Below are 27,087 nucleotides of genomic sequence, written 5' to 3'. Positions count from 1 at the left end.
TATGCGATATGAGAATGAAAGAGAGGGAAGCAAATGATTTTAATACAGGAAGATGAAAATGCTTTCAGCTTTGAAGCCATAGCCTGCTAGTGCCAGCTTAGGGCTTAAGCTACGAAACCCATGGAATGGGAGCTTGGACAACAAAGGAGTCTGGCTGTGCTTGTCACGGTCAGTCGAGGACATCTCCATTGAGACTGAGACCGCTATCTCCGCACTCTCTAATGGTGGGAGGAAGCATAAGGGTGAAAAGAGGTGACATTGGCGAAGATGCGTTCAATGAAGGCGGAGGTTTTAGGACTCTAACCATTCTTGCAGACATCATTTCATACAGTTTTTAGTGGTGGCCCCAATGATTATACATCGGGATTGGAAGGTATTTAGACGTGAGATATACAAGTATCTAAGCATACGTACAAATCGTGGGGTAACTGACTGTGACGCCGGCCAGAAAAATTAATGAAAATATTATGAGAAATGCCCTCTCATGAATGAAAGGGTGCTCCCGGATACAATACACGGTAATTGATTCGAGCATTCTTAAAACATGCAGTGGTTCTGGGCACGTCGTTGGCAGATGTTAGTAGCTAAGATCCGGCAGACATCCTGTGCTTGTTATTTAGCAGAGGGAAGTGCAAGGTTGCTCCAGGCACCAGTTGCAGTACGAGTAGGGAAAGGAATAAGGGTTGGATAAGAATGCGGGGGGAGGGGGTGGATTTTCAGAAGCATGCAAAGTGACTAGGATCACTTGGTGTGGAAAGCATCTGAGCCAGAGTGGGGACAACAGTGAGGTACAATTCATTTCAGGTGTCTAAACCTTGTTGTAGCTTCACTACTTGGGGGAGAAGAATCTAGCCCCTCGCTAAATTTTAAGAAGACAAAAGTTAGGAAACTCGGAGAGAGTGGACTTGGGAGAGTTTAGAGCACACATCAGAAATATTCACTGCCACAAAAAAAAAAGGCAGCCAAAATGACGTCGGAACTCCATAAGTTAATCCAAATAAATTTTGAAGTTCCAACACTTTGCAGATAAGCACTTCATTTGGGGTGCAAAAAATTGCCGCTTAAAGTCAGAATGACACCTTTGAAATGTGCTTATGGTTTCGCTTTTTGGCGCTGCAATAAGCACTTTTAGTGGTTTCTATGCAGAAATTACCCCTGGCTGCCCTGATTATGTCCCTTCTGTGATGCCGTATTTTCAGTCTCGTCGGGACCACAAGAAAGGCAGCGTTATTACAGACTGCAGCTCGAGCGCGAAAGGCTGAAAAAGCAGTAAGTAAAGTATAAAATAACTAGTTTTTTTGTGCATGTCAAGTAACCCCTCCAGTCCATGTGGCTAGTGAAAAAAGCCAAACTTTGTCAAGCCAGAGCGCCAAGGGTAGCTTTCGAAATGCTAAGAACTGATATGGCTATTACTAGCGACCGGGTACAAATCTCTATTTGCAGCTAGGTGCCTAACTCTGCAAGTAAAAAGTTAAAAATGCGTTAGCCAGCTTACTACTGAAGACAGTTGACCAGTTTTCTTGGTTTGCCAACACTAGTAATACTGTGCCTCAAATGCCATATTTTTACTCCAAAAAGCCTTTTTTAATTTTTAAGGTGTCCCCTGAAACACCCGGTACATTTCGTGTGTATGGTTACAAGGCAGAGTTTGTTTATGTAGTGAATAGTAAATGTATGGAAACTTTCCACTTCAATGAAATTGGCATTCTTTTTCATCTTAGTCTTTACTCAGCAACGTGTTCAGACATGACTGCTTGACAATTACGGCAACTTATTAGAAATTCTAGCTTATAGGCTGCTGGATCTCTATGCAGGCTGCACTGCTGGGAGGATCAGGCAACCAAACTGAAGTTTGGCGGCATGACTAAGGCTCTTCTGCTTTTTAAAAGGAGCGACAGCTACATGGGCTCTCTCTCAGGGGTTCCATGAAGCAGCGCTAGTAGACAACTTGCCTATCTCTGCCATGTTTTCTGCGGACGATTGGAAGGGCACTCAGTGAGCGCATTTATTTCATGTGCTGCTATGCTGGGGTTCGTGCACCTTTTAGTCTCTTACTCAGAAGTTTATCCTTTGAGCTTTTGCACGGCAAGCATGCAGTTTACTTTATTATTTATTTTCAGTACACCCTGCAGCTCCGAAGCTTTATAGCAGGGGAGTGGGTACAACGTTAAAGTGATGAGCAGTTGAATAAAATCACATGAGAGAAAGAGCAAAGGGGGAGTGAGGGTTGACAAAGAAGCAATGTATACAGATAAATTAAACAAATAATATACAACCGAAGAAGCAGCAGTGCATTTGTTCAACTAATATTTGAAAGAACAGTTAAATCACCAATCATTGATTAGCCATAAAAATACATCACGATGAGCACTCACAGCTCCAATTGGCAGCTTGTTCCGGTGAGAAATAGTTTGTATAGGATACCACATCGGCTGAAGAAGCAGCTATCGCACTAACAATATCCAAGAATAGCAAGGAAACGATTATGTCCGACTCATACGTAGCGGTACGTAGTTATATTAGGGGCCGCGTGGGCGTTCCATGTTGGAACATTTTCGAAACGTCCAATCCCCAGAATGTCCAGATGGTCTGGACACTAGGGCACCTCTCAATGACGGCCAATGGGGTGGCCAACACAGCTGCTCGAGCTGCCCTCCTCCAAGCATCTGGCACGCAGCCTCTCTCTGACACCATTAACGATGCCTCACCCTTACTAAGCTACGCTGAAACTAAAGATTACGATAAGATTATTACAAGGAAATATTTTCTAGCTCACAAAAGCCGTAGCGAATTTGAAGAACACATCATCCGGTGGCTACAAACTGTCCAATCCCTACTTTATGAGCTAATGGTATCAAGACATATGCGATTCATTCTGCCCCTTCTGTGGAGCACCTGGCACACTATTTCACACAGTTTGGGAATGTCAAGAAAACCCAGACCTGGGCAACAATCTTGATCCAACATGCCCCTGTCCTCTCGACCAGAATTCATTAGGACTTGGGAGAGTATAGAGCACACTTCAAAAATATTCACTGCCGCGAAAAAAAAAAGGCAGCCAGAATGTCGTCAGAACTCCATAAGTTAATCCAAAGAAAATTTGAATTTCCAACACTTTGCACATAAGCACTTAATTTTTGGTGCAAAAAAATCGCCGCTTAAGTCAGAATGGCACCTTTTAAATGTGCGTAAGGTTTCGCTTTTTGGCGCTGCAAAGAGCACTTTTTGTGGTTTCTATGCAGAAATCACCCCTGGCTGCCCTGGTTATGTCCCTTCTGTGATGCCGTATTTTCAAAGTCCCATCGGGACAACAAGAAAGACAGCGCTATTACAGCCAGCTCCTTGAGCGGGAAAGGCTGAAAAGCAGTAAGTAAAGTATAAAATAACTAGTTTTTTTGTGCATGTCAAGGGATGACACATCGCATCGGCATGTACTGAATCCGCCTGTCTCAAGGGTAAGGGAGGACGAATTCAGTGCTCCTTGACCGCTGCTAAAGTGGAGTATTGAGCTCCCACTCACAGACCGACACTCTACGAATAAAGGCTATAACTGGACACGCTAAATTTGCATGATGGCCTTTTGTGGTTAGCAGTAGGTGCGAAGTCGCGTCGACAACCTCAGCACACGATACTTATAGATATAATATCTCCATGCAGGGCAAATCTAGAGTACGTCGGAATTATTCTTTGGAAAAATGAAATGAAGCTTTCATGTCGAGAGGAAAAGTGGAGGAAAGTCACTCATTTCTCAGTGAAAGCCGGATCAAGTTTACCGACGCATTATTTGCTCTAAATTTGTGTCATAACTTATTTTCCTAGTTTCGTGGTCTTACTCCGTTTGTTTCTTATGTAGGAGGTGTTGGAAAACCTTCTTTCTTCCCCACTGCTCCCATTTAAAATTCAGAGGGTCTGTGGACGGCGTCTACGTACGGAGCGTAGGTTAGATATAACGAACAGCTATTAGAGCCATCTCCCGGATGCGGATCTTCCCGCATCATTGAGCGAAATACTTGTGGCATCTATTCTGCGCACGTGTCTTAATTTTCATAGCTGATCTCTCATCGCCTAATGGCGCCAAAATTTGAACACAGATGACGTAAAACAATGAGAGAACAGTGAAAATAGGCCAGCCGGCCACGTGATGAGTAAGTGACATATGCAACTGACACTTAGACCCGCCGATCATATGCAGCGGCAGTGGGGGAGGGGGAGTTGAAAGACTCTGAAACACCTTCCCTCTTAATTTGGCGAGCCCTTCTCGGCGAATCTTTCATGCTTGCATCCTACTCCGTCACCCACACCTGCGTATACAAGTTGATAGGTGGCTATTGGTTACATTCTTTCAGACCTTAGGCAGCTACCATGGCCGCGGCCAATAAGCCGCATAGCTCCGGCGGCTCGGGAAGCTCCGCACCGCTAGGCGGCGTGCAAAAAAGTGAGAAAATGAGAGGTAAAGGCGCGAACACGCTGAAATTCAAATTCTGACGACAGATAACTGAGCTTCCACAAAGTGCATTAAAAAAAAATCTTACTGGACAATATTCCTAACGCGGCGTGCTTTGGCATGCCATGCATACCGCCGCTTTATTAGGGCGCCATTTCAGAGCTCCTTTAAGCGCTGGGGACGATATGGTGTTGATGCGGTGCTTTGTGATTCTCTGGTATCGCAGGCATTGCTGAATGTAACAAAGTGCGCTTGCACAGGATTGAGTAGTCTTGATTACTGGCGCTTTTCTGGTTATAGCAAGCAGTGGAGGAGTTCTTTTGGGAATTTCAAGAGATGCGAAAAACGCGAGGACAACAAGGAATGCAGAATGACAAAATGGCAGCGCAAAACGAAAGGACTGCGCAGCTCCACGCGTATCGTTCTGCGTTTCTCATCCTCGGCTTGGTACTGTTGATGATTGTTTCGTGTTGTTTAAGCATCTAAACCTCGCCAGGTTTTACTTGATCGTAAGGAAGTTTTTGCCGGCCTGTTTTTACCGCCTCAGTTCTTTGTTAAATGTCAGACATCACACCGTATAAAAGACACCAGGGGAGTGCGTGCGAAGATGCAGCGTAGCACCGCCAGGAATCTGTTTCTGTGGTTCTGTCTGTCCACTTCGGCAACAGGCCGCAATATGCACGGTTGTGAGGTCTCTCCAGGCGGCACACTAGCGATGCGGCTGGGACGGGCGACACGCTTCGCTTGCAGCGTGGCGACTGCGGTTTCGCTGCAAATGCTCTCCGCCAATAATCGCTCCAGCCGAGCGCAGCTTCTGTTTTAAGTTTAGCATCATGTTTCTACTACCTATGAGATGAGGGGCCGCGTCCGTTTCCTTGTTGTCCGCCGCAACGCTCAATTTAAACAAAATAATCTACCCTCATGAAAATTAACATAAATTCTGTCTAGTGAAAGGCCTGAGCACAGCGAAGACAGCGATTTGATACTTTGCGTGTAGAATGCCCAGTGCCTATGCTTTGCTATAATTTCGTGAAAACTTTTTCGGTACAAATTCTCCGTTTAGGCACCACTCTGATGGTGGCCAAAGCTGTGTTATGCATTAGAAGTGGGGTGCATTTGCGGCAATTTGCGGTAGAGTCGCTATGAAAATGTTTCGCATTCCTGGACTCCTGGAGGTATTGCAAGCACTACGCATGCTTTCTATGGTAAGATTGAAACACTGTTCTGGAATCGGGGAAGGTTTTAGCCCTCCCATGCCCAGCTTTCCTGGACATGTACTACTTGCGCCATCTGTCGGCAGTGGTGGCGACACGGCGCATAACTGAATGGGAAGGGGTACAAAAAAATCGTAAAACTTGAAAAAAAGCACCTACAAGAAATGACCCAGGGATTTGTGTAGTATACAATTAGATGCGGAATGTGTCAAAGTGCTGTTCTGTGCTGTTAATACACGAGGTTCCCAGTGCGTTTGAATACTGTACGATGCTGCCTAGCGGTGGGGGCCGCATTTTGCCCATTTCTCAGACTCTAAAATTGTATAGCGCCGCAACACAGATAGATATAGAAAATGACCCTCATTTTTGGGAGAGGCACATAACTGGACTCCCGGGACAGTGGACACCTTACTCGTGCTTTAAGTTATCAGCGTGTGGCTTGGAGTCGAAATTTCTGTCGTGTGTAACGCGAAAACATTTAATAGTGTACTTAATTTTGGGGAGGTGTGTTCGGAGCTCAAAATATATGAGTAAAAGTCTTTTGTTGGCTGCATATATGCCCTCATACAGCTAACTTTAATGAATGTTCAAGGTGAGCACCACTTTTGTGCATAATACGATAATCTTTTGATTGGTATCGTAATGAATTGCAGCTGGATGTGGCCCTCCATTTTCACTACATTTTTTAATGATAGAACTTTGGTGTGGGGTGAACTAATATTTGGAATTTCAAGTGCATATAAAATATGTGTGTTGCATGGTTGAAACTCATTTGAATGAATTTATATTTGAGAACCTACATCTTTCCATATTCCATATTGATATTTCCATCTCCATATTTCTATCTATAGCGCTTTCGTCACGTGGGTGTAAAGTGGTGTTCCGGCCGACGACACTGGAAGAGTTGCTGGTGAGGTCACAAGTTCATTTGTAGAAGCACTAGAAATGCTTTTTCAATTTATTTCATCATGAAACTGCACATAAAACACCACCAAACAACTGTTAGGTCTATAGTGAAAGCATGCGTTGGCACATAACGTATGCATGCATAATTGCAGCAGCATCCAAAACAGGATTGAACAATGGTGTAATCAGTCGGAATGATAGAAAACTTGTGTCAATGCAGGAATGATATAATTTGATTACAACGCGTTGGCTCCAGGGAGGCACCTCAACTTATTTAACTAATCTTTGAAAGATGGAACCTCTTTATGGATAACATGTTGAAATCAGACTTCTGTCGGCAAGGTTTTCCTTATTTTGAACCATGGTACTGTAAGAGTGATTGGCCATGCGTGTTTCCGTTAACTGCTAAATTGACCTTTTTTTTTGTGTCATATTTAGTGTTGTGGTTAGAAATCACAAGCACGCCGAACCATAATGAATGATTATTACAAATTTCCGGATCGTTTGAAATGGAGACAATCAGTTAAGAGGATTACGTGAAGAAAAGTATTTTTACCCTGAAAAATAAATCACTGTTCGAAAGCAATAGACCTGATGAGGGCATTATTCACACCTCTAATTTTTCCAGTCGAGCAGTTGGGTCCTAATTGGTTTTAGATGTGCAAAGCCATGGTTTGCAATGGTATGCGGTATGGGAATGAAAGAGAGAGAAGCAAATCGTTTTTAATACAGGAAGATGAAAACGCCTTCAGCTTTGAGACCATAGCCTGCTAGTGCCAGCTTAGGGCTTAAGTTATCAGCGTGTGATTCGGAGTGAAAATTTCTGTCTAGTGTAACGCAAAAACATTTAATGGTGTACTTAATTTTGGGGAGGTGTGTTCGGAGCTCAAAATATATGAGTAAAAGTCTTTTGTTGGCTGCATAAATGCCCTCATACAGCTTACTTTAATGAATGTTCAAGGTGAGCACCACTTTTGTGCATAATACGATAATCTTTTGATTGGTATCGTAATGAATTGCAGCTGGATGTGGCCCTCCATTTTCACTACATTTTTTAATGATAGAACTTTGGTGTGGGGTGAACTAATATTTGGAATTTCAAGTGCATATAAAATATGTGTGTTGCATGGTTGGAAATCATTTGAATGAATTTATATTTGAGAACTTACATCTTTCCATATTCCATATTGATATTTCCATCTCCATATTTCTATCTATAGCGCTTTCGTCACGTGGGTGTAAAGTGGTGTTCCGGCCGACGACACTGGAAGAGTTGCTGGTGAGGTCACAAGTTCATTTGTAGAAGCACTAGAAATGCTTTTTCAATTTATTTCATCATGAAACTGCACATAAAACACCACCAAACAACTGTTAGGTCTATAGTGAAAGCATGCGTTGGCACATAACGTATGCATGCATAATTGCAGCAGCATCCAAAACAGGATTGAACAATGGTGTAATCAGTCGGAATGATAGAAAACTTGTGTCAATGCAGGAATGATATTGCTACGGGTCGACGCAGAGACGATGAGGCAGACGAAGTGAGAGGGCGCTTGGCGCGTGCTCGGGCTCTGAATCCTGCGCGGTGGCTTGTGTCTTGGCGTCCGGTGCGCCCTGTGCTTGTGTTGTGTTCAGTGTGACTGCACCAGTGTTCTGCGGGGTGTGAACGTCTCCTGCCACGTAACATCTTGGTGGAGGTGAGGACTTTCCCCTTCCTCTCGTTCTGGCCTATTCCATCACGGAGCTTCGCAGCGGTCGCTACACCGGGACCGCTACAATGACGCAGCCCGGTGACTCGCCAAGTCCCACTGCCACTACATTCATGGTCATGGCTCATCCCCGTGACCCCGACATCTTCTCCGGTGCCTCAACTGAAAACGTCGACAGATGGATCTTGATGTATGAACGCGTCAGCGCCCATAACAGGTGGGACCCCACCGTCATGCTGGCCAACGTCATTTTCTATTTGTCTGGCACAGCGAGGCAATGGTACGAAACCCATGAAGACGAATTAACGAGTTGGGACACCTTTAAAGAAAAGCTTCGCGCTCTCTTCGGACCTCCGGATGCTTCGAAGCTCGCAGCCCAAAAACATCTCGACTCGCGTGCTCAGTCCACCTCTGAAAGTTACATCACGTATATTCAAGACGTCCTTGCCTTATGTCACCAGGTTGACAACTCCATGTCGGAATCGAAAAAGGTGGGCCACATCCTAAAAGGGATCGCGGACGACGCTTTTCATTTACTTCTCTGCAAAGGCAGTGATACCGTGGATGCCCTTATTAAGGAGTGCCGTCTCTTCGAGCAAGTAAAGAGCCGGCGCATTTTTCCACAATTTCAAAGACTTCCCCATACGGCCGCCACATCTTCGTGTGTTTTGCAGCAGCCGCCAACTAGCCCACCTCCCACTTCGCCTCTCAACATCAACGACACAGTCACCCGGATCGTTCGCCGCGAAATGGAGGCCTGTGCACCTGCGGCCCTCCAACCTACCATCCCCAGTCACCCCTTGCCCGATGTGTCCCTTATTCAAGCCGTCGTACGAGAGGAACTCGCAAATTTGAATCTCTCACCTGCCATCTGTTCCATCGGGAACTCTAGCGTCCGGCCACCAACCAGGAATGCTTACCGTCCCAGGGCTCCGAACTTTCGTCGCTACCGAAATCCAGCAGAGTGGCGCACGCCTGATGATCGCCCCATATGTTTCAACTGTTCCTGTGTCGGTCACATTTCCCGGCACTGCCGCAATAGATGGTTTCCGACTCCTCGCACCGAGCTCTCCTACGACAACCGTTCAGATATTCCCCGCCGTTTTCCGCCCCGACCACCTCATGACCAATCAGATTCGGCCAACGATCTCAACAGCTCCCGACCCCGTCGTTCTTCCCGCTCTCCATCTCCACGAGGCCGTCGCTTCCGATCCCCGCAGTCCCTTCGATCATCGGCTGCAGCCTCATACGACCGCTCTGACTTGGAAAACTAGCTGATGCAGCTCCCGGAGGTGACGCTGCATCCACGACCAGGCCCACAAATCCTCTACAGACCTCCCACTTGAACCAACTAGACGTTTGTGTTGATGGTGTTCCCGTGCGTGCGCTTGTCGACACTGGAGCGCATATCTCTGTCATGAGTGCACAACTTCGTCGTCGTTTACGTAAAGTTCTCACGCCAGCTCGGTCTCGAGTGCGTGTCGCGGACGGCGGAACAGTTAGTGTTGACGGACTCTGCACTGCACGCGTTAGTGTTGCTGGCCATGACCTTCCGGTGCAGTTCAATGTTTTGACCCCTTGTTCTCATGACCTCATCCTCGGCCTCGATTTCCTATCAGAACACTCCGCCCTGATAGACTGCTCGCACGGCATCCTCCACCTCGATCTCCCAGCCATCGATCCTGAACCCTTGCCTTCTCCCAGACTGTATTCGCCCGACCAAGTTTCTCTGCCCTCCCTAGCCGCCTTATTCGTTACCCTACGTCCTACCTCATCAGTCGCCGATGGTGACTACTTAGTCGCCCCTATTTCAGATGTCTTGCTGCACCGCAACGTTGCACTGCCCCATACTGTCGCTACAATCAGGGGAAACAGTGTGTCACTTCCGTTAATCAATTTCAGCTATTCAGCGCAAGTCCTTCCACCTGGCATATGCGTGGCAACGTTCTCACCTATTGGCTCCTGCCAAGTTGCCCCATTGGACACTACCCATGCATCAGCTCCTGCAGCCTATAATTTGATTACAACGCGTTGGCTCCAGGGAGGCACCTCAACTTATTTAACTAATCTTTGAAAGATGGAACCTCTTTATGGATAACATGTTGAAATCAGACTTCTGTCGGCAAGGTTTTCCTTATTTTGAACCATGGTACTGTAAGAGTGATTGGCCATGCGTGTTTCCGTTAACTGCTAAATTGACCTTTTTTTTTGTGTCATATTTAGTGTTGTGGTTAGAAATCACAAGCACGCCGAACCATAATGAATGATTATTACAAATTTCCGGATCGTTTGAAATGGAGACAATCAGTTAAGAGGATTACGTGAAGAAAAGTATTTTTACCCTGAAAAATAAATCACTGTTCGAAAGCAATAGACCTGATGAGGGCATTATTCACACCTCTAATTTTTCCAGTCGAGCAGTTGGGTCCTAATTGGTTTTAGATGTGCAAAGCCATGGTTTGCAATGGTATGCGGTATGGGAATGAAAGAGAGAGAAGCAAATCGTTTTTAATACAGGAAGATGAAAACGCCTTCAGCTTTGAGACCATAGCCTGCTAGTGCCAGCTTAGGGCTTAAGTTATCAGCGTGTGATTCGGAGTGAAAATTTCTGTCTAGTGTAACGCAAAAACATTTAATGGTGTACTTAATTTTGGGGAGGTGTGTTCGGAGCTCAAAATATATGAGTAAAAGTCTTTTGTTGGCTGCATAAATGCCCTCATACAGCTTACTTTAATGAATGTTCAAGGTGAGCACCACTTTTGTGCATAATACGATAATCTTTTGATTGGTATCGTAATGAATTGCAGCTGGATGTGGCCCTCCATTTTCACTACATTTTTTAATGATAGAACTTTGGTGTGGGGTGAACTAATATTTGGAATTTCAAGTGCATATAAAATATGTGTGTTGCATGGTTGGAAATCATTTGAATGAATTTATATTTGAGAACTTACATCTTTCCATATTCCATATTGATATTTCCATCTCCATATTTCTATCTATAGCGCTTTCGTCACGTGGGTGTAAAGTGGTGTTCCGGCCGACGACACTGGAAGAGTTGCTGGTGAGGTCACAAGTTCATTTGTAGAAGCACTAGAAATGCTTTTTCAATTTATTTCATCATGAAACTGCACATAAAACACCACCAAACAACTGTTAGGTCAATAGTGAAAGCATGCGTTGGCACATAACGTATGCATGCATAATTGCAGCAGCATCCAAAACAGGATTGAACAATGGTGTAATCAGTCGGAATGATAGAAAACTTGTGTCAATGCAGGAATGATATGATTTGATTACAACGCTTTGGCTCCAGGGAGGCACCTCAACTTATTTAACTAATCTTTGAAAGAAGGAACCTCTTTATGGAGAACATGTTGAAATCAGACTTCTGTCGGCAAGGTTTTCCTTATTTTGAACCATGGTACTGTAAGAGTGATTGGCCATGCGTGTTTCCGTTAACTGCTAAATTGACCTTTTTTTTGTGTCATATTTAGTGTTGTGGTTAGAAATCACAAGCACGCCGAACCATAATGAGTGATTATTACAAATTTCCGGATCGTTTGAAATGGAGACAATCAGTTAAGAGGATTACGTGAAGAAAAGTATTTTTACCCTGAAAAATAAATCACTGTTCGAAAGCAATAGACCTGAAGAGGGCATTATTCACACCTCCGTTATTCACACCTCATTATTCACACACCTCGCACGACTCCGTTGCGATCCCGCGGCGGAATCGAAACCGCATAGGCGCGTTGCCACAGAGGGCGAGAATACCTCGCGAGCAACGGTGGTAAGCAAGCTAAGAGCAGCGCCAATAAAGATAGAGATCAACTTCGGCAGCCACTGCAAGATAGTGCTGCCAAAAAGAAAACTCAAATTTCGCGCGACTCCGTTGCGATCACGCGGCGAAACCAAAACTACAAAAGGGGTGTTGCCGCAGTCTGTGCCACTGCGCTAAAGCTAGACATAAGTTCTGCTTATCTCCGTAAGAAGGCAGCACAAAATTCAAACACTTGTTGTAAGTCCAAAGAGGTGGCAGCACCCCCCAGTGAGCACGCATTGTTCTTTTGGCGCAAAATTTCAAACGGAAGATCGAAACCGTACCCGTACGGCAAAGACCTTGCGGGACAGAAAACCGCCGCCGTACATATACGGCAAAAACCTTCAAAGGGTTAATGGAATTTGACACCCCAAAGTGACTCAGGCTATGAGGGACGCAGTAATGGAGGGCTTCAGATAGTTTCGACCACCTGAGGCTCTTTGAAGTGCACTGACGTCGCACAGTACATGGGCCTCTAGCATTTCGCCTGCATCGAAATGTAACCACCATGGCTGGAATCGAACCTGCATCTTTCAGGTCGGCAGATGACAACCGTAACCACTGACCCACCGCGGTGGTTTGAGGGGAAAAGCGGAGTGTGCGCAAGAGAGAAGGAGCAACACAGTGAGATGTCATAGTACACCATACGATGCATATGAGTTGAGGCATTACGGTGCATCATTGAGAGCAGCGGAGCGTAGAATCGGGACGCGCAGGCCAGCTGTGGCTCAAGCAGTGCTATGGGCTAGGTGGTACGGTGCCTTGCAGAAATCTGTGCTAACAATGCAGCTGATACAAACCAGCTGCTTCCTGATTCCGGGAGGAAGAGCCTTCCTTGCCAGTCTCAAAGTTGCGGGCAGGGCAATAACACAGTGACGATAAGACGCTTGAGTGTCAGCAGGACCTCGAAAGCTACACCTGTGAAGTGGTGAACGGCATGAGGTGCGTGAAAACCTCCAGGCATGCATTTCGTACAAGAAGCTAGCCCTCATACTTGCCACGTAACGGAATGATTGCATGCAAACTGGGCAGTGGCCACAGGCGGGTGTCTTGTGGTCCTTATGCAGGCTGCCCACATGAATGGTGGCCACACCCTCCGGCAGCTGTCACGTCTCAAGACGGACGGGTTTGTGAGCCTGCACTCCATCCAGAATTCACAGTCGTCCAGCACCCCCGAGGGCTCCATCGACATAAACGTGGAGTCCCTGTCAGGTTAGTTGTGCTCTACCCCAGTGGGGTGGAAGGAATTTAAATTTCCGCTTGTAGTTAATTTTCGCAAACGAAGGCCAAAGGATCGAATGGGACTAATTGAGAAACCAGATGCAGTAGGTGGGCCAGGGGCTGAAAGAGTGTTCAGCTTCTGAAAAGAAAAGAAAGAAAAAAAAAAGAAGGCAATAGAAAAATGCCTTCGAGTTCAATGCGCCATGTAATTCACTATAATAGAACAGTAAATTTGAAGTTTTAAAAAAGACTGATAATTCAGCATGAGTTTTTTTTTTTTTCTGATCCCTCAGCTCACTTGAGGGGGGAGCTTATATAATATGTTATGCAACTTTTTGCCGACAGCTTTCAATAAATTTTGCAGCAGGAAACTTGCTAGGACGCACGCCATTGGTCTGTCTTGACATCAAACTATGCAATAAGGGCAAAATTATTATCCTGCCTATCATAGAAGTTGAGTTACAGGGTTTTGAATTTGCCACTTCACAAGCTGGAAGAAACTGATGATTTCAAAATCCTATTACTCACCTTCTATAAGAGGCAGGATGATAATTTTACCCTTTTGCATAGCTTTATGTCAAGAGAAACCAGTGGCATGTAGTCTAACGAGTTCCTTACAGCAGAATTTCTTTCAAACTCTCTGCAAAAGTTACCTAACATATTGCGTAAGTGCACAAGGACTTGTTGTCTATTAAATTAAATTACATATTTGGAATCAACACGCAAAAATGCATGTTCTCTGAAGATTTCATAGTTGTGACTTCATTAATAAAAATTTATTTCTAAGACCCTCTTGTTAAGCAGTGAATGCAGTTTCACCACCTAGCAAATTATAATGCGCTACATAGAAGTTGAGTTATCTTTAGTGAAATTGTTATTTTCAGTGTCTTCACGCTTTTCCCTCTCCTCTTGTCACTTTTTGCACGCTGGAAGGTTGCCGCTCTTCTGCCGGCTCGCCAACTTTCGAGCCCAACGAAGGGCCAATCACAGTCTTCATTGAAAAGCTAGGGAAAATGTTAGTGCGTGAGCACTTAGGTAGTCAAGAAATTGCATGGTGTTGCATACTGTGAAGTGTAGAAATGGAGACCTGTGATCTATAAATTACTGATGCCTATCTGTAGGCTCTCCTAGTAGCCTGCAAAGATGTGGCTCTTTTAACTTTTCCTGGTTTGTGAGAGGCCTGGCTCTGGCCTGACCGTGCCAGGCGATGTGTAAAGTTGCGTATTTAGTTTTGAGCTTGAAATGTGTTAAGTTGTGGTTCCTAGCTTTTAAGGAGAGCGTTTGGCAGAAGCAAAGTAGACCTTGTTCTGAAACTGGAAATTTTGTCATCTTGGCCTGTTTAAAGAAAGATTTATGAAAGGCTCTGGCAGTGACACCTATTTTCTCTTTAAAGGTGCACAGTTCCACACGACAGTGTTCAAGCATTGCCCCTGCCAATGTATAAAGGTAAGGATTCTGTTGTTAGGCATTGTTTGCACTTGTGGAAAATTTGGAGCGCTTAGCATGTGAAATTTGGTTGTCGCACGTGATTGTGGGTTCTCTGCAGCATTCAGAAGTGCATTATTTGGCTCAGGTTTTTATGGCAACACACTGCAGGGATTAAGCGTGTTGTGCTCTCCTCTGAATGTGTTCTAGAACTCCGTTAAATTAGATTCACGGTGTTAATAGTATCAGATCATGCAAAACTTTTTTGTATATTTCTACGAACTTGTGTGAAATGCTTTTAGGTTGGCCTTTGGCAGTCACTTTGAAGTCATTTGCAAATACGTACCTGGATTACCTTAACTTTAAAGCTCAATGTTCAAAACACTGATTCTGCCTACTCGTATTCTTGTGACTTTTTTGCAGTTTGTTGTAATATTTTGAAAGCTGTGATTTCCAAGCTGTAGAATGTTACTGCGAGTTCAGGATGGCACTGGTCCGTTTCTCGACTATTCTCAATAACGACGCCGCTGCCATTTGCCCACCGGCTTGAGCCTGAGGCAACCGGCCTTCATTGCGATGGCTGACACTGCATGAAGTGTTCGTGCTCCCAATGCATGAAAGTGTCCATTGGGCCTGTGCCCAAATTGAACAAATCTAAGAACAACAGGGGCACAGGTAGAAGACTGGACTGTGCACGGTTGCCGTATGCAAAGTCTTTGTCAGCATGGAAAGCACGGCTGCTCTTTACTTGAAAGAGGTGCTATTCCAGATTTTGGCGAAAGTCATTCCACTTTATTCTCTGTACATAGTCTGCACAAAATACTGTCACACACAGCAGCATCACTAATTCGCTTACAGGTTTCTTCTCCTTCAAGAGAATTCGTACCGGGCTCTCTATGACTCGCTGTGGCATAAAACTACTTTCAGTCAACTATTCGTACTTCTCTCTGTATTCTATCTTCATTGTTTCTTTGTTCATCGAGCTTTAACTCAGCACAGTGTCAGGACCAGGAAGAGTAACCTGCCGGGACGTGGTAGAGCGGAAGACGTGCTGCTTACACAGGGAGCTCCTAGCGGGGATGACATAGACTTCGGACATCGGTCAGAGAACGAAGATCAGAAATGCTTCTTACATCATCCTGATGTATGTGTAGTGAAAGTGTCAAATGGTGGTTTTGGCGATGAGAGGGTGTAATTATATTTATAAAATTCTTACATCTATTATTCGAGAACGTGAAGCTCATTTGAATAATAGGTCTCACATACACTGAATTACCCAGTCTGCAAGCATAAGGAATTCACAGTCTTAAATTCACACCCTACTTTGGCTTCATTATTAGATACTTTCGATGTGTGTGTGTTGCAGGGTAGATCTCCAGCCATGAGATATATGTGCTGCTTCAAGAGGATTCTTCGTTGTGTGTGCTAATTTTTGCAGAGCTCGTGTAGAATACCTGCATCGCATCCAGACGAAGGTCAGGCACGTGGGTTCACCCAGGGTGCACAAGGCCTTTCAGAGTGAGTCGATAGAAGTTGTCTTGGATGCATAGAAAGAAACAAGGGAGTTAACGCACTGGGTGTCGAGCCAGCATTTCTGAGTGTAAGGTGTGTGTTCACGCGGTGCAGTTTCAGTCCAGCTTCGGATGCAAAGCAACATTCTTTTGCAGTTCGTATGTCAAATCTGTGCAGAGATTTTAGAACCAAGCAAACAAAAACTAACTACTATAAGAATTTCTCTATATTATTACCTCAATGCCTTTTTTTGTTCCTTTCTTTGTTCTGTTTTTTTTTTTGTCGCTTCGGAATGGGAAAAAATTTATATATTCTGTTCTCAATATGCTTGCTTGTCTCACTTTATTTCACAGAGGACGGGAAAAAGTTCATGATAGACTATGTTTGGCTTCCCTCTCCATTTTTGCATACTGAAAAATTAGATAAGATTTTTTTTATTTTTTGGTTCCTGCAGTGTTTCGTGTAATTAGAGAGCTCGAAAACACTTGGGTTAGTATAAAAAGTGCGCGAGGTAACCTGCTGCTTTAAATAAAGATGTGAATTAGGCCCTGGAACAATACCATCGTGCAGCACTCGCGGGGCGGGGTCATTTTGTTTCTTCATGCAATGTTTATGTCGTTGCACATGGGCGGGTATGGGTGATGTAGTGCATCCTGAGTTTTCCTGTAGCATCTATTTCTGTGCAGTTGTAAAGAGTCTTAAAGAGCGAATAACTGACATTTGAGTAGAATGCTAATTTGTCGTACAATTTGCAGCTAAAACGTCATCTGCCACCAAGGCCCATTCCAAATTTCAGTAAAACAGCGAGTTGAGCGAGTTGGTACATACTGCTGGGAAACAGCACAGGAACAGGGACAAGAGAAAAGATGACAGGACAGGCAGCACCTGTCCCGTCGTCTTCTTTTATCTTGTCCCTGTTCCAGCGCTCTTTTTTAGCAGCCCATTCCAAATGTTCTATTAATTTCTCTCTGAACAGCCTGGGTTTTGAACTGGCGAGGAAGGGCACCCAAATTCTCCGGAGTTCACACCCGCTCACAATTCTGCGGTTAAAGATGATTCCGAAGCAAAACTGGGAATTCCGTTTACCTCTGCTGATTTTTTAACACCTGGCAGACAAAGCAAATAAGCTACATTGTATGTTTGATTGAATGCGGCCATGTTTTGCTTTGCACTTTCTTTACTTAAGGTGACGTGCATGATTTCATGAGATCTAGGTAGTTATTTCAATGATGTTTCTTTCTTTTTTGTTGAAGAGACTTGGAAAAGATTCATGCGGCAGATTGGGCCACATATGTCGATATGTTAGCTAGCGATAAGGATGCATGTCACACCCTGTGCTCGAAAGACCCCAGAAGCGAAGGCAAAAGTCCACTGAGTGGTTTACCCAACTAGTCCGACTGTGCACAGGAAAGAATGGACGTTTTTGAATGCACATCTCCTAATTATCATTTTAGATGCAGTTCACGCATTCGGTGATGACAGCATGGCCCCAGTTTCCGCCCTGTGATATTTCCGGCAGCTTGCTAAAGCGTTTGGCATACAACCGTGGCGTTACATCATGACATGGTTGCGTGACAAAAACAGTCGCCGAAGGCACTTAGGGAGGTGCAGAGCAGATGAAAGAGGCTCCAGAAGCAAACTGGCAAGCAAAAAAGTGGAGATGTGACATAGCAGAGGAATTGGCTAGCATAAAGAAGGTTGACATTGTTTTTCTGGTAAAATATTGAAGTAAATAGGTTTGTCGTGTTTCACATTGAACATTTCAAAATCTCATTTCTTGATGCATTGGACCCATTATTAGAAAAAGAAAGGGCACCAGGTTTTTATTCTTTCCCAGATTCATCTACAGAGAGCTCCAAAGCTACTCAACTAGAATGGTGCATGTCTATATGGTAGGTCCTATTTATGCACAGAAGTGGCTCCATGTAGGCACCTCAACTTATTTAACTGACCTTTGAAAGATGGAACCTCTTTGTGGAGAACACCATGTTGAAAGCAGAATTCTATCGGCAAGGTTTTTCTTATTTTGAACCATGGTACTGAAACAGTGATTGGCCACATGTGTTTCCGTTAACTGGTAAATTAACATTTTTTTCATGTCATATTAAAATCACAAGCACACCTAACCATAATCAGTGATTATTACATATTGCCTTATCGTTTGAAATGAAGACAATCAGTTAAGAGGATTACGTGAAGAGAAATATTTTCACCCTAAAAAATAAATCACTGCTCGAATGCAGTAGACCTGAAGAGGGCATTATTCACACCGCTAATTTTTCGAGTGAAACAGTTGTGTCCAAATAGGTTTTAAATGTGCAAGGCCATGGTTTGCAATGGTATGCGATATGAGAATGAAAGAGAGGGAAGCAAATGATTTTAATACAGGAAGATGAAAATGCTTTCAGCTTTGAAGCCATAGCCTGCTAGTGCCAGCTTAGGGCTTAAGCTACGAAACCCATGGAATGGGAGCTTGGACAACAAAGGAGTCTGGCTGTGCTTGTCACGGTCAGTCGAGGACATCTCCATTGAGACTGAGACCGCTATCTCCGCACTCTCTAATGGTGGGAGGAAGCATAAGGGTGAAAAGAGGTGACATTGGCGAAGATGCGTTCAATGAAGGCGGAGGTTTTAGGACTCTAACCATTCTTGCAGACATCATTTCATACAGTTTTTAGTGGTGGCCCCAATGATTATACATCGGGATTGGAAGGTATTTAGACGTGAGATATACAAGTATCTAAGCATACGTACAAATCGTGGTGTAACTGACTGTGATGCCGGCCAGAAAAATTAATGAAAATATTATGAGAAATGCCCTCTCATGAATGAAAGGGTGCTCCCGGATACAATACACGGTAATTGATTCGAGCATTCTTAAAACATGCAGTGGTTCTGGGCACGTCGTTGGCAGATGTTAGTAGCTAAGATCCGGCAGACATCCTGTGCTTGTTATTTAGCAGAGGGAAGTGCAAGGTTGCTCCAGGCACCAGTTGCAGTACGAGTAGGGAAAGGAATAAGGGTTGGATAAGAATGCGGGGGGGAGGGGGTGGATTTTCAGAAGCATGCAAAGTGACTAGGATCACTTGGTGTGGAAAGCATCTGAGCCAGAGTGGGGACAACAGTGAGGTACAATTCATTTCAGGTGTCTAAACCTTGTTGTAGCTTCACTACTTGGGGGAGAAGAATCTAGCCCCTCGCTAAATTTTAAGAAGACAAAAGTTAGGAAACTCGGAGAGAGTGGACTTGGGAGAGTTTAGAGCACACATCAGAAATATTCACTGCCACAAAAAAAAAAGGCAGCCAAAATGACGTCGGAACTCCATAAGTTAATCCAAATAAATTTTGAAGTTCCAACACTTTGCAGATAAGCACTTCATTTGGGGTGCAAAAAATTGCCGCTTAAAGTCAGAATGACACCTTTGAAATGTGCTTATGGTTTCGCTTTTTGGCGCTGCAATAAGCACTTTTAGTGGTTTCTATGCAGAAATTACCCCTGGCTGCCCTGATTATGTCCCTTCTGTGATGCCGTATTTTCAGTCTCGTCGGGACCACAAGAAAGGCAGCGTTATTACAGACAGCAGCTCGAGCGCGAAAGGCTGAAAAAGCAGTAAGTAAAGTATAAAATAACTAGTTTTTTTGTGCATGTCAAGTAACCCCTCCAGTCCATGTGGCTAGTGAAAAAAGCCAAACTTTGTCAAGCCAGAGCGCCAAGGGTAGCTTTCGAAATGCTAAGAACTGATATGGCTATTACTAGCGACCGGGTACAAATCTCTATTTGCAGCTAGGTGCCTAACTCTGCAAGTAAAAAGTTAAAAATGCGTTAGCCAGCTTACTACTGAAGACAGTTGACCAGTTTTCTTGGTTTGCCAACACTAGTAATACTGTGCCTCAAATGCCATATTTTTACTCCAAAAAGCCTTTTTTAATTTTTAAGGTGTTCCCTGAAACACCCGGTACATTTCGTGTGTATGGTTACAAGGCAGAGTTTGTTTATGTAGTGAATAGTAAATGTATGGAAACTTTCCACTTCAATGAAATTGGCATTCTTTTTCATCTTAGTCTTTACTCAGCAACGTATTCAGACATGACTGCTTGACAATTACGGCAACTTATTAGAAATTCTAGCTTATAGGCTGCTGGATCTCTATGCAGGCTGCACTGCTGGGAGGATCAGGCAACCAAACTGAAGTTTGGCGGCATGACTAAGGCTCTTCTGCTTTTTAAAAGGAGCGACAGCTACATGGGCTCTCTCTCAGGGGTTCCATGAAGCAGCGCTAGTAGACAACTTGCCTATCTCTGCCATGTTTTCTGCGGACGATTGGAAGGGCACTCAGTGAGCGCATTTATTTCATGTGCTGCTATGCTGGGGTTCGTGCACCTTTTAGTCTCTTACTCAGAAGTTTATCCTTTGAGCTTTTGCACGGCAAGCATGCGGTTTACTTTATTATTTATTTTCAGTACACCCTGCAGCTCCGAAGCTTTATAGCAGGGGAGTGGGTACAACGTTAAAGTGACCAGCAGTTGAATAAAATCACATGAGAGAAAGAACAAAGGGGGAGTGAGGGTTGACAAAGAAGCAATGTATAGAGATAAATTAAACAAATAATATACAACCGAAGAAGCAGCAGTACATTTGTTCAACTAATATTTGAAAGAACAGTTAAATCACCAATCATTGATAGCCATAAAAATACATCACGAGGAGCACTCGCAGCTCCAATTGGCAGCTTGTTCCGGTGAGAAATAGTATGTATAGGATACCACATCGGCTGAAGAAGCAGGTATCGCACTAACGATATCCAAGAATAGCAAGGAAACGATTATGTCCGACTCACACGTAGTGGTACTTAGTTATATTAGGGGCCGCTGGGCGTTCCATGTTGGAACATTTTCGAAACGTCCAATCCCCAGAATGTCCAGATGGTCTGGACACTAGGGCACCTCTCAATGACGGCCAATGGGGTGGCCAACACAGCTGCTCGAGCTGCCCTCCTCCAAGCATCTGGCACGCAGCCTCTCTCTGACACCATTAACGATGCCTCACCCTTACTAAGCTACGCTGAAACTAAAGATTACGATAAGATTGTTACAAGGAAATATTTTCTAGCTCACAAAAGCCGTAGCAAATTTGAAGAACACATCATCCGGCGGCTGCAAACTGTCCAATCCCTACTTTATGAGCTAATGGTATCAAGACATACGCAATTCATTCTGCCCCTTCTGTGGAGCACCTGGCACACTATTTCACACAGTTTGGGAATGTCAAGAAAACCCAGACCTGGGCAACAATCTTGATCCAACATGCCGCTGTCCTCTCGACCAGAATTCATTAGGACTTGGGAGAGTATAGAGCACACTTCAAAAATATTCACTGCCGCGAAAAAAAAAAGGCAGCCTGAATGTCGTCAGAACTCCATAAGTTAATCCAAAGAAAATTTGAATTTCCAACACTTTGCACATAAGCACTTAATTTTTGGTGCAAAAAAATCGCCGCTTAAGTCAGAATGGCACCTTTTAAATGTGCGTAAGGTTTCGCTTTTTGGCGCTGCAAAGAGCACTTTTTGTGGTTTCTATGCAGAAATCACCCCTGGCTGCCCTGGTTATGTCCCTTCTGTGATGCCGTATTTTCAAAGTCCCATCGGGACAACAAGAAAGACAGCGCTATTACAGCCAGCTCCTTGAGCGGGAAAGGCTGAAAAGCAGTAAGTAAAGTATAAAATAACTAGTTTTTTTGTGCATGTCAAGGGATGACACATCGCATCGGCATGTACTGAATCCGCCTGTCTCAAGGGTAAGGGAGGACGAATTCAGTGCTCCTTGACCGCTGCTAAAGTGGTGTATTGAGCTCCCACTCACAGACCGACACTCTACGAATAAAGGCTATAACTGGACACGCTAAATTTGCATGATGGCCTTTTGTGGTTAGCAGTAGGTGCGAAGTCGCGTCGACAACCTCAGCACACGATACTTATAGATATAATATCTCCATGCAGGGCAAATCTAGAGTACGTCGGAATTATTCTTTGGAAAAATGAAATGAAGCTTTCATGTCGAGAGGAAAAGTGGAGGAAAGTCACTCATTTCTCAGTGAAAGCCGGATCAAGTTTACCGACGCATTATTTGCTCTAAATTTGTGTCATAACTTATTTTCCTAGTTTCGTGGTCTTACTCCGTTTGTTTCTTATGTAGGAGGTGTTGGAAAACCTTCTTTCTTCCCCACTGCTCCCATTTAAAATTCAGAGGGTCTGTGGACGGCGTCTACGTACGGAGCGTAGGTTAGATATAACGAACAGCTATTAGAGCCATCTCCCGGATGCGGATCTTCCCGCATCATTGAGCGAAATACTTGTGGCATCTATTCTGCGCACGTGTCTTAATTTTCATAGCTGATCTCTCATCGCCTAATGGCGCCAAAATTTGAACACAGATGACGTAAAACAATGAGAGAACAGTGAAAATAGGCCAGCCGGCCACGTGATGAGTAAGTGACATATGCAACTGACACTTAGACCCGCCGATCATATGCAGCGGCAGTGGGGGAGGGGGAGTTGAAAGACTCTGAAACACCTTCCCTCTTAATTTGGCGAGCCCTTCTCGGCGAATCTTTCATGCTTGCATCCTACTCCGTCACCCACACCTGCGTATACAAGTTGATAGGTGGCTATTGGTTACATTCTTTCAGACCTTAGGCAGCTACCATGGCCGCGGCCAATAAGCCGCATAGCTCCGGCGGCTCGGGAAGCTCCGCACCGCTAGGCGGCGTGCAAAAAAGTGAGAAAATGAGAGGTAAAGGCGCGAACACGCTGAAATTCAAATTCTGACGACAGATAACTGAGCTTCCACAAAGTGCATTAAAAAAAAATCTTACTGGACAATATTCCTAACGCGGCGTGCTTTGGCATGCCATGCATACCGCCGCTTTATTAGGGCGCCATTTCAGAGCTCCTTTAAGCGCTGGGGACGATATGGTGTTGATGCGGTGCTTTGTGATTCTCTGGTATCGCAGGCATTGCTGAATGTAACAAAGTGCGCTTGCACAGGATTGAGTAGTCTTGATTACTGGCGCTTTTCTGGTTATAGCAAGCAGTGGAGGAGTTCTTTTGGGAATTTCAAGAGATGCGAAAAACGCGAGGACAACAAGGAATGCAGAATGACAAAATGGCAGCGCAAAACGAAAGGACTGCGCAGCTCCACGCGTATCGTTCTGCGTTTCTCATCCTCGGCTTGGTACTGTTGATGATTGTTTCGTGTTGTTTAAACATCTAAACCTCGCCAGGTTTTACTTGATCGTAAGGAAGTTTTTGCCGGCCTGTTTTTACCGCCTCAGTTCTTTGTTAAATGTCAGACATCACACCGTATAAAAGACACCAGGGGAGTGCGTGCGAAGATGCAGCGTAGCACCGCCAGGAATCTGTTTCTGTGGTTCTGTCTGTCCACTTCGGCAACAGGCCGCAATATGCACGGTTGTGAGGTCTCTCCAGGCGGCACACTAGCGATGCGGCTGGGACGGGCGACACGCTTCGCTTGCAGCGTGGCGACTGCGGTTTCGCTGCAAATGCTCTCCGCCAATAATCGCTCCAGCCGAGCGCAGCTTCTGTTTTAAGTTTAGCATCATGTTTCTACTACCTATGAGATGAGGGGCCGCGTCCGTTTCCTTGTTGTCCGCCGCAACGCTCAATTTAAACAAAATAATCTACCCTCATGAAAATTAACATAAATTCTGTCTAGTGAAAGGCCTGAGCACAGCGAAGACAGCGATTTGATACTTTGCGTGTAGAATGCCCAGTGCCTATGCTTTGCTATAATTTCGTGAAAACTTTTTCGGTACAAATTCTCCGTTTAGGCACCACTCTGATGGTGGCCAAAGCTGTGTTATGCATTAGAAGTGGGGTGCATTTGCGGCAATTTGCGGTAGAGTCGCTATGAAAATGTTTCGCATTCCTGGACTCCTGGAGGTATTGCAAGCACTACGCATGCTTTCTATGGTAAGATTGAAACACTGTTCTGGAATCGGGGAAGGTTTTAGCCCTCCCATGCCCAGCTTTCCTGGACATGTACTACTTGCGCCATCTGTCGGCAGTGGTGGCGACACGGCGCATAACTGAATGGGAAGGGGTACAAAAAAATCGTAAAACTTGAAAAAAAGCACCTACAAGAAATGACCCAGGGATTTGTGTAGTATACAATTAGATGCGGAATGTGTCAAAGTGCTGTTCTGTGCTGTTAATACACGAGGTTCCCAGTGCGTTTGAATACTGTACGATGCTGCCTAGCAGTGGGGGCCGCATTTTGCCCATTTCTCAGACTCTAAAATTGTATAGCGCCGCAACACAGATAGATATAGAAAATGACCCTCATTTTTGGGAGAGGCACATAACTGGACTCCCGGGACAGTGGACACCTTACTCGTGCTTTAAGTTATCAGCGTGTGGCTTGGAGTTGAAATTTCTGTCTAGTGTAACGCGAAAACATTTAATAGTGTACTTAATTTTGGGGAGGTGTGTTCGGAGCTCAAGATATATGAGTAAAAGTCTTTTGTTGGCTGCATATATGCCCTCATACAGCTAACTTTAATGAATGTTCAAGGTGAGCACCACTTTTGTGCATAATACGATAATCTTTTGATTGGTATCGTAATGAATTGCAGCTGGATGTGGCCCTCCATTTTCACTACATTTTTTAATGATAGAACTTTGGTGTGGGGTGAACTAATATTTGGAATTTCAAGTGCATATAAAATATGTGTGTTGCATGGTTGAAACTCATTTGAATGAATTTATATTTGAGAACCTACATCTTTCCATATTCCATATTGATATTTCCATCTCCATATTTCTATCTATAGCGCTTTCGTCACGTGGGTGTAAAGTGGTGTTCCGGCCGACGACACTGGAAGAGTTGCTGGTGAGGTCACAAGTTCATTTGTAGAAGCACTAGAAATGCTTTTTCAATTTATTTCATCATGAAACTGCACATAAAACACCACCAAACAACTGTTAGGTCTATAGTGAAAGCATGCGTTGGCACATAACGTATGCATGCATAATTGCAGCAGCATCCAAAACAGGATTGAACAATGGTGTAATCAGTCGGAATGATAGAAAACTTGTGTCAATGCAGGAATGATATAATTTGATTACAACGCGTTGGCTCCAGGGAGGCACCTCAACTTATTTAACTAATCTTTGAAAGATGGAACCTCTTTATGGATAACATGTTGAAATCAGACTTCTGTCGGCAAGGTTTTCCTTATTTTGAACCATGGTACTGTAAGAGTGATTGGCCATGCGTGTTTCCGTTAACTGCTAAATTGACCTTTTTTTTTGTGTCATATTTAGTGTTGTGGTTAGAAATCACAAGCACGCCGAACCATAATGAGTGATTATTACAAATTTCCGGATCGTTTGAAATGGCGACAATCAGTTAAGAGGATTACGTGAAGAAAAGTATTTTTACCCTGAAAAATAAATCACTGTTCGAAAGCAATAGACCTGATGAGGGCATTATTCACACCTCTAATTTTTCCAGTCGAGCAGTTGGGTCCTAATTGGTTTTAGATGTGCAAAGCCATGGTTTGCAATGGTATGCGGTATGGGAATGAAAGAGAGAGAAGCAAATCGTTTTTAATACAGGAAGATGAAAACGCCTTCAGCTTTGAGACCATAGCCTGCTAGTGCCAGCTTAGGGCTTAAGTTATCAGCGTGTGATTCGGAGTGAAAATTTCTGTCTAGTGTAACGCAAAAACATTTAATGGTGTACTTAATTTTGGGGAGGTGTGTTCGGAGCTCAAAATATATGAGTAAAAGTCTTTTGTTGGCTGCATAAATGCCCTCATACAGCTTACTTTAATGAATGTTCAAGGTGAGCACCACTTTTGTGCATAATACGATAATCTTTTGATTGGTATCGTAATGAATTGCAGCTGGATGTGGCCCTCCATTTTCACTACATTTTTTAATGATAGAACTTTGGTGTGGGGTGAACTAATATTTGGAATTTCAAGTGCATATAAAATATGTGTGTTGCATGGTTGAAACTCATTTGAATGAATTTATATTTGAGAACCTACATCTTTCCATATTCCATATTGATATTTCCATCTCCATATTTCTATCTATAGCGCTTTCGTCACGTGGGTGTAAAGTGGTGTTCCGGCCGACGACACTGGAAGAGTTGCTGGTGAGGTCACAAGTTCATTTGTAGAAGCACTAGAAATGCTTTTTCAATTTATTTCATCATGAAACTGCACATAAAACACCACCAAACAACTGTTAGGTCTATAGTGAAAGCATGCGTTGGCACATAACGTATGCATGCATAATTGCAGCAGCATCCAAAACAGGATTGAACAATGGTGTAATCAGTCGGAATGATAGAAAACTTGTGTCAATGCAGGAATGATATAATTTGATTACAACGCGTTGGCTCCAGGGAGGCACCTCAACTTATTTAACTAATCTTTGAAAGATGGAACCTCTTTATGGATAACATGTTGAAATCAGACTTCTGTCGGCAAGGTTTTCCTTATTTTGAACCATGGTACTGTAAGAGTGATTGGCCATGCGTGTTTCCGTTAACTGCTAAATTGACCTTTTTTTTTGTGTCATATTTAGTGTTGTGGTTAGAAATCACAAGCACGCCGAACCATAATGAGTGATTATTACAAATTTCCGGATCGTTTGAAATGGCGACAATCAGTTAAGAGGATTACGTGAAGAAAAGTATTTTTACCCTGAAAAATAAATCACTGTTCGAAAACAATAGACCTGAAGAGGGCATTATTCACACCTCCGTTATTCACACCTCATTATTCACACACCTCGCACGACT

General features: G+C 44.1%; 1 protein-coding gene across 17 annotated transcripts in view; it reads left to right on the top strand.

Moving 5' to 3' along the window:
* Positions 1-27,087, top strand: part of LOC149357380 (uncharacterized) — a 116,396-nt gene that overhangs the window by 67,877 nt on the left and 21,432 nt on the right. For 8 of the 17 annotated variants that reach the window (XM_089584561.1, XM_089584559.1, XM_089584555.1 and 5 more), the window contains 3 exons: positions 6,510-6,568; positions 7,785-7,843; positions 8,060-11,249. In XM_089584561.1, coding sequence (XP_089440687.1) covers positions 8,342-9,547 — 1,206 coding nt within the window. In that variant the 5' untranslated portion in view covers positions 6,510-6,568; positions 7,785-7,843; positions 8,060-8,341 and the 3' untranslated portion in view covers positions 9,548-11,249. Of the gene's footprint in view, positions 1-1,118; positions 1,270-3,242; positions 3,367-6,509; positions 7,709-7,784; positions 7,844-8,059; positions 11,251-11,278; positions 11,338-13,163; positions 15,197-25,102; positions 25,162-26,377; positions 26,437-27,087 lie in introns of those variants that run through there. The other 9 variants (XM_089584571.1, XM_089584572.1, XM_089584575.1 and 6 more) reach the window with 8 other exon arrangements.

This window comes from Amblyomma mixtum, chromosome 3 (genome assembly GCF_055824585.1).
Source record: "Amblyomma mixtum isolate Tamu chromosome 3, ASM5582458v1, whole genome shotgun sequence".
NCBI lineage: Eukaryota > Metazoa > Arthropoda > Arachnida > Ixodida > Ixodidae > Amblyomma > Amblyomma mixtum.
This window is presented reverse-complemented; position numbering and strand designations above follow the sequence as displayed.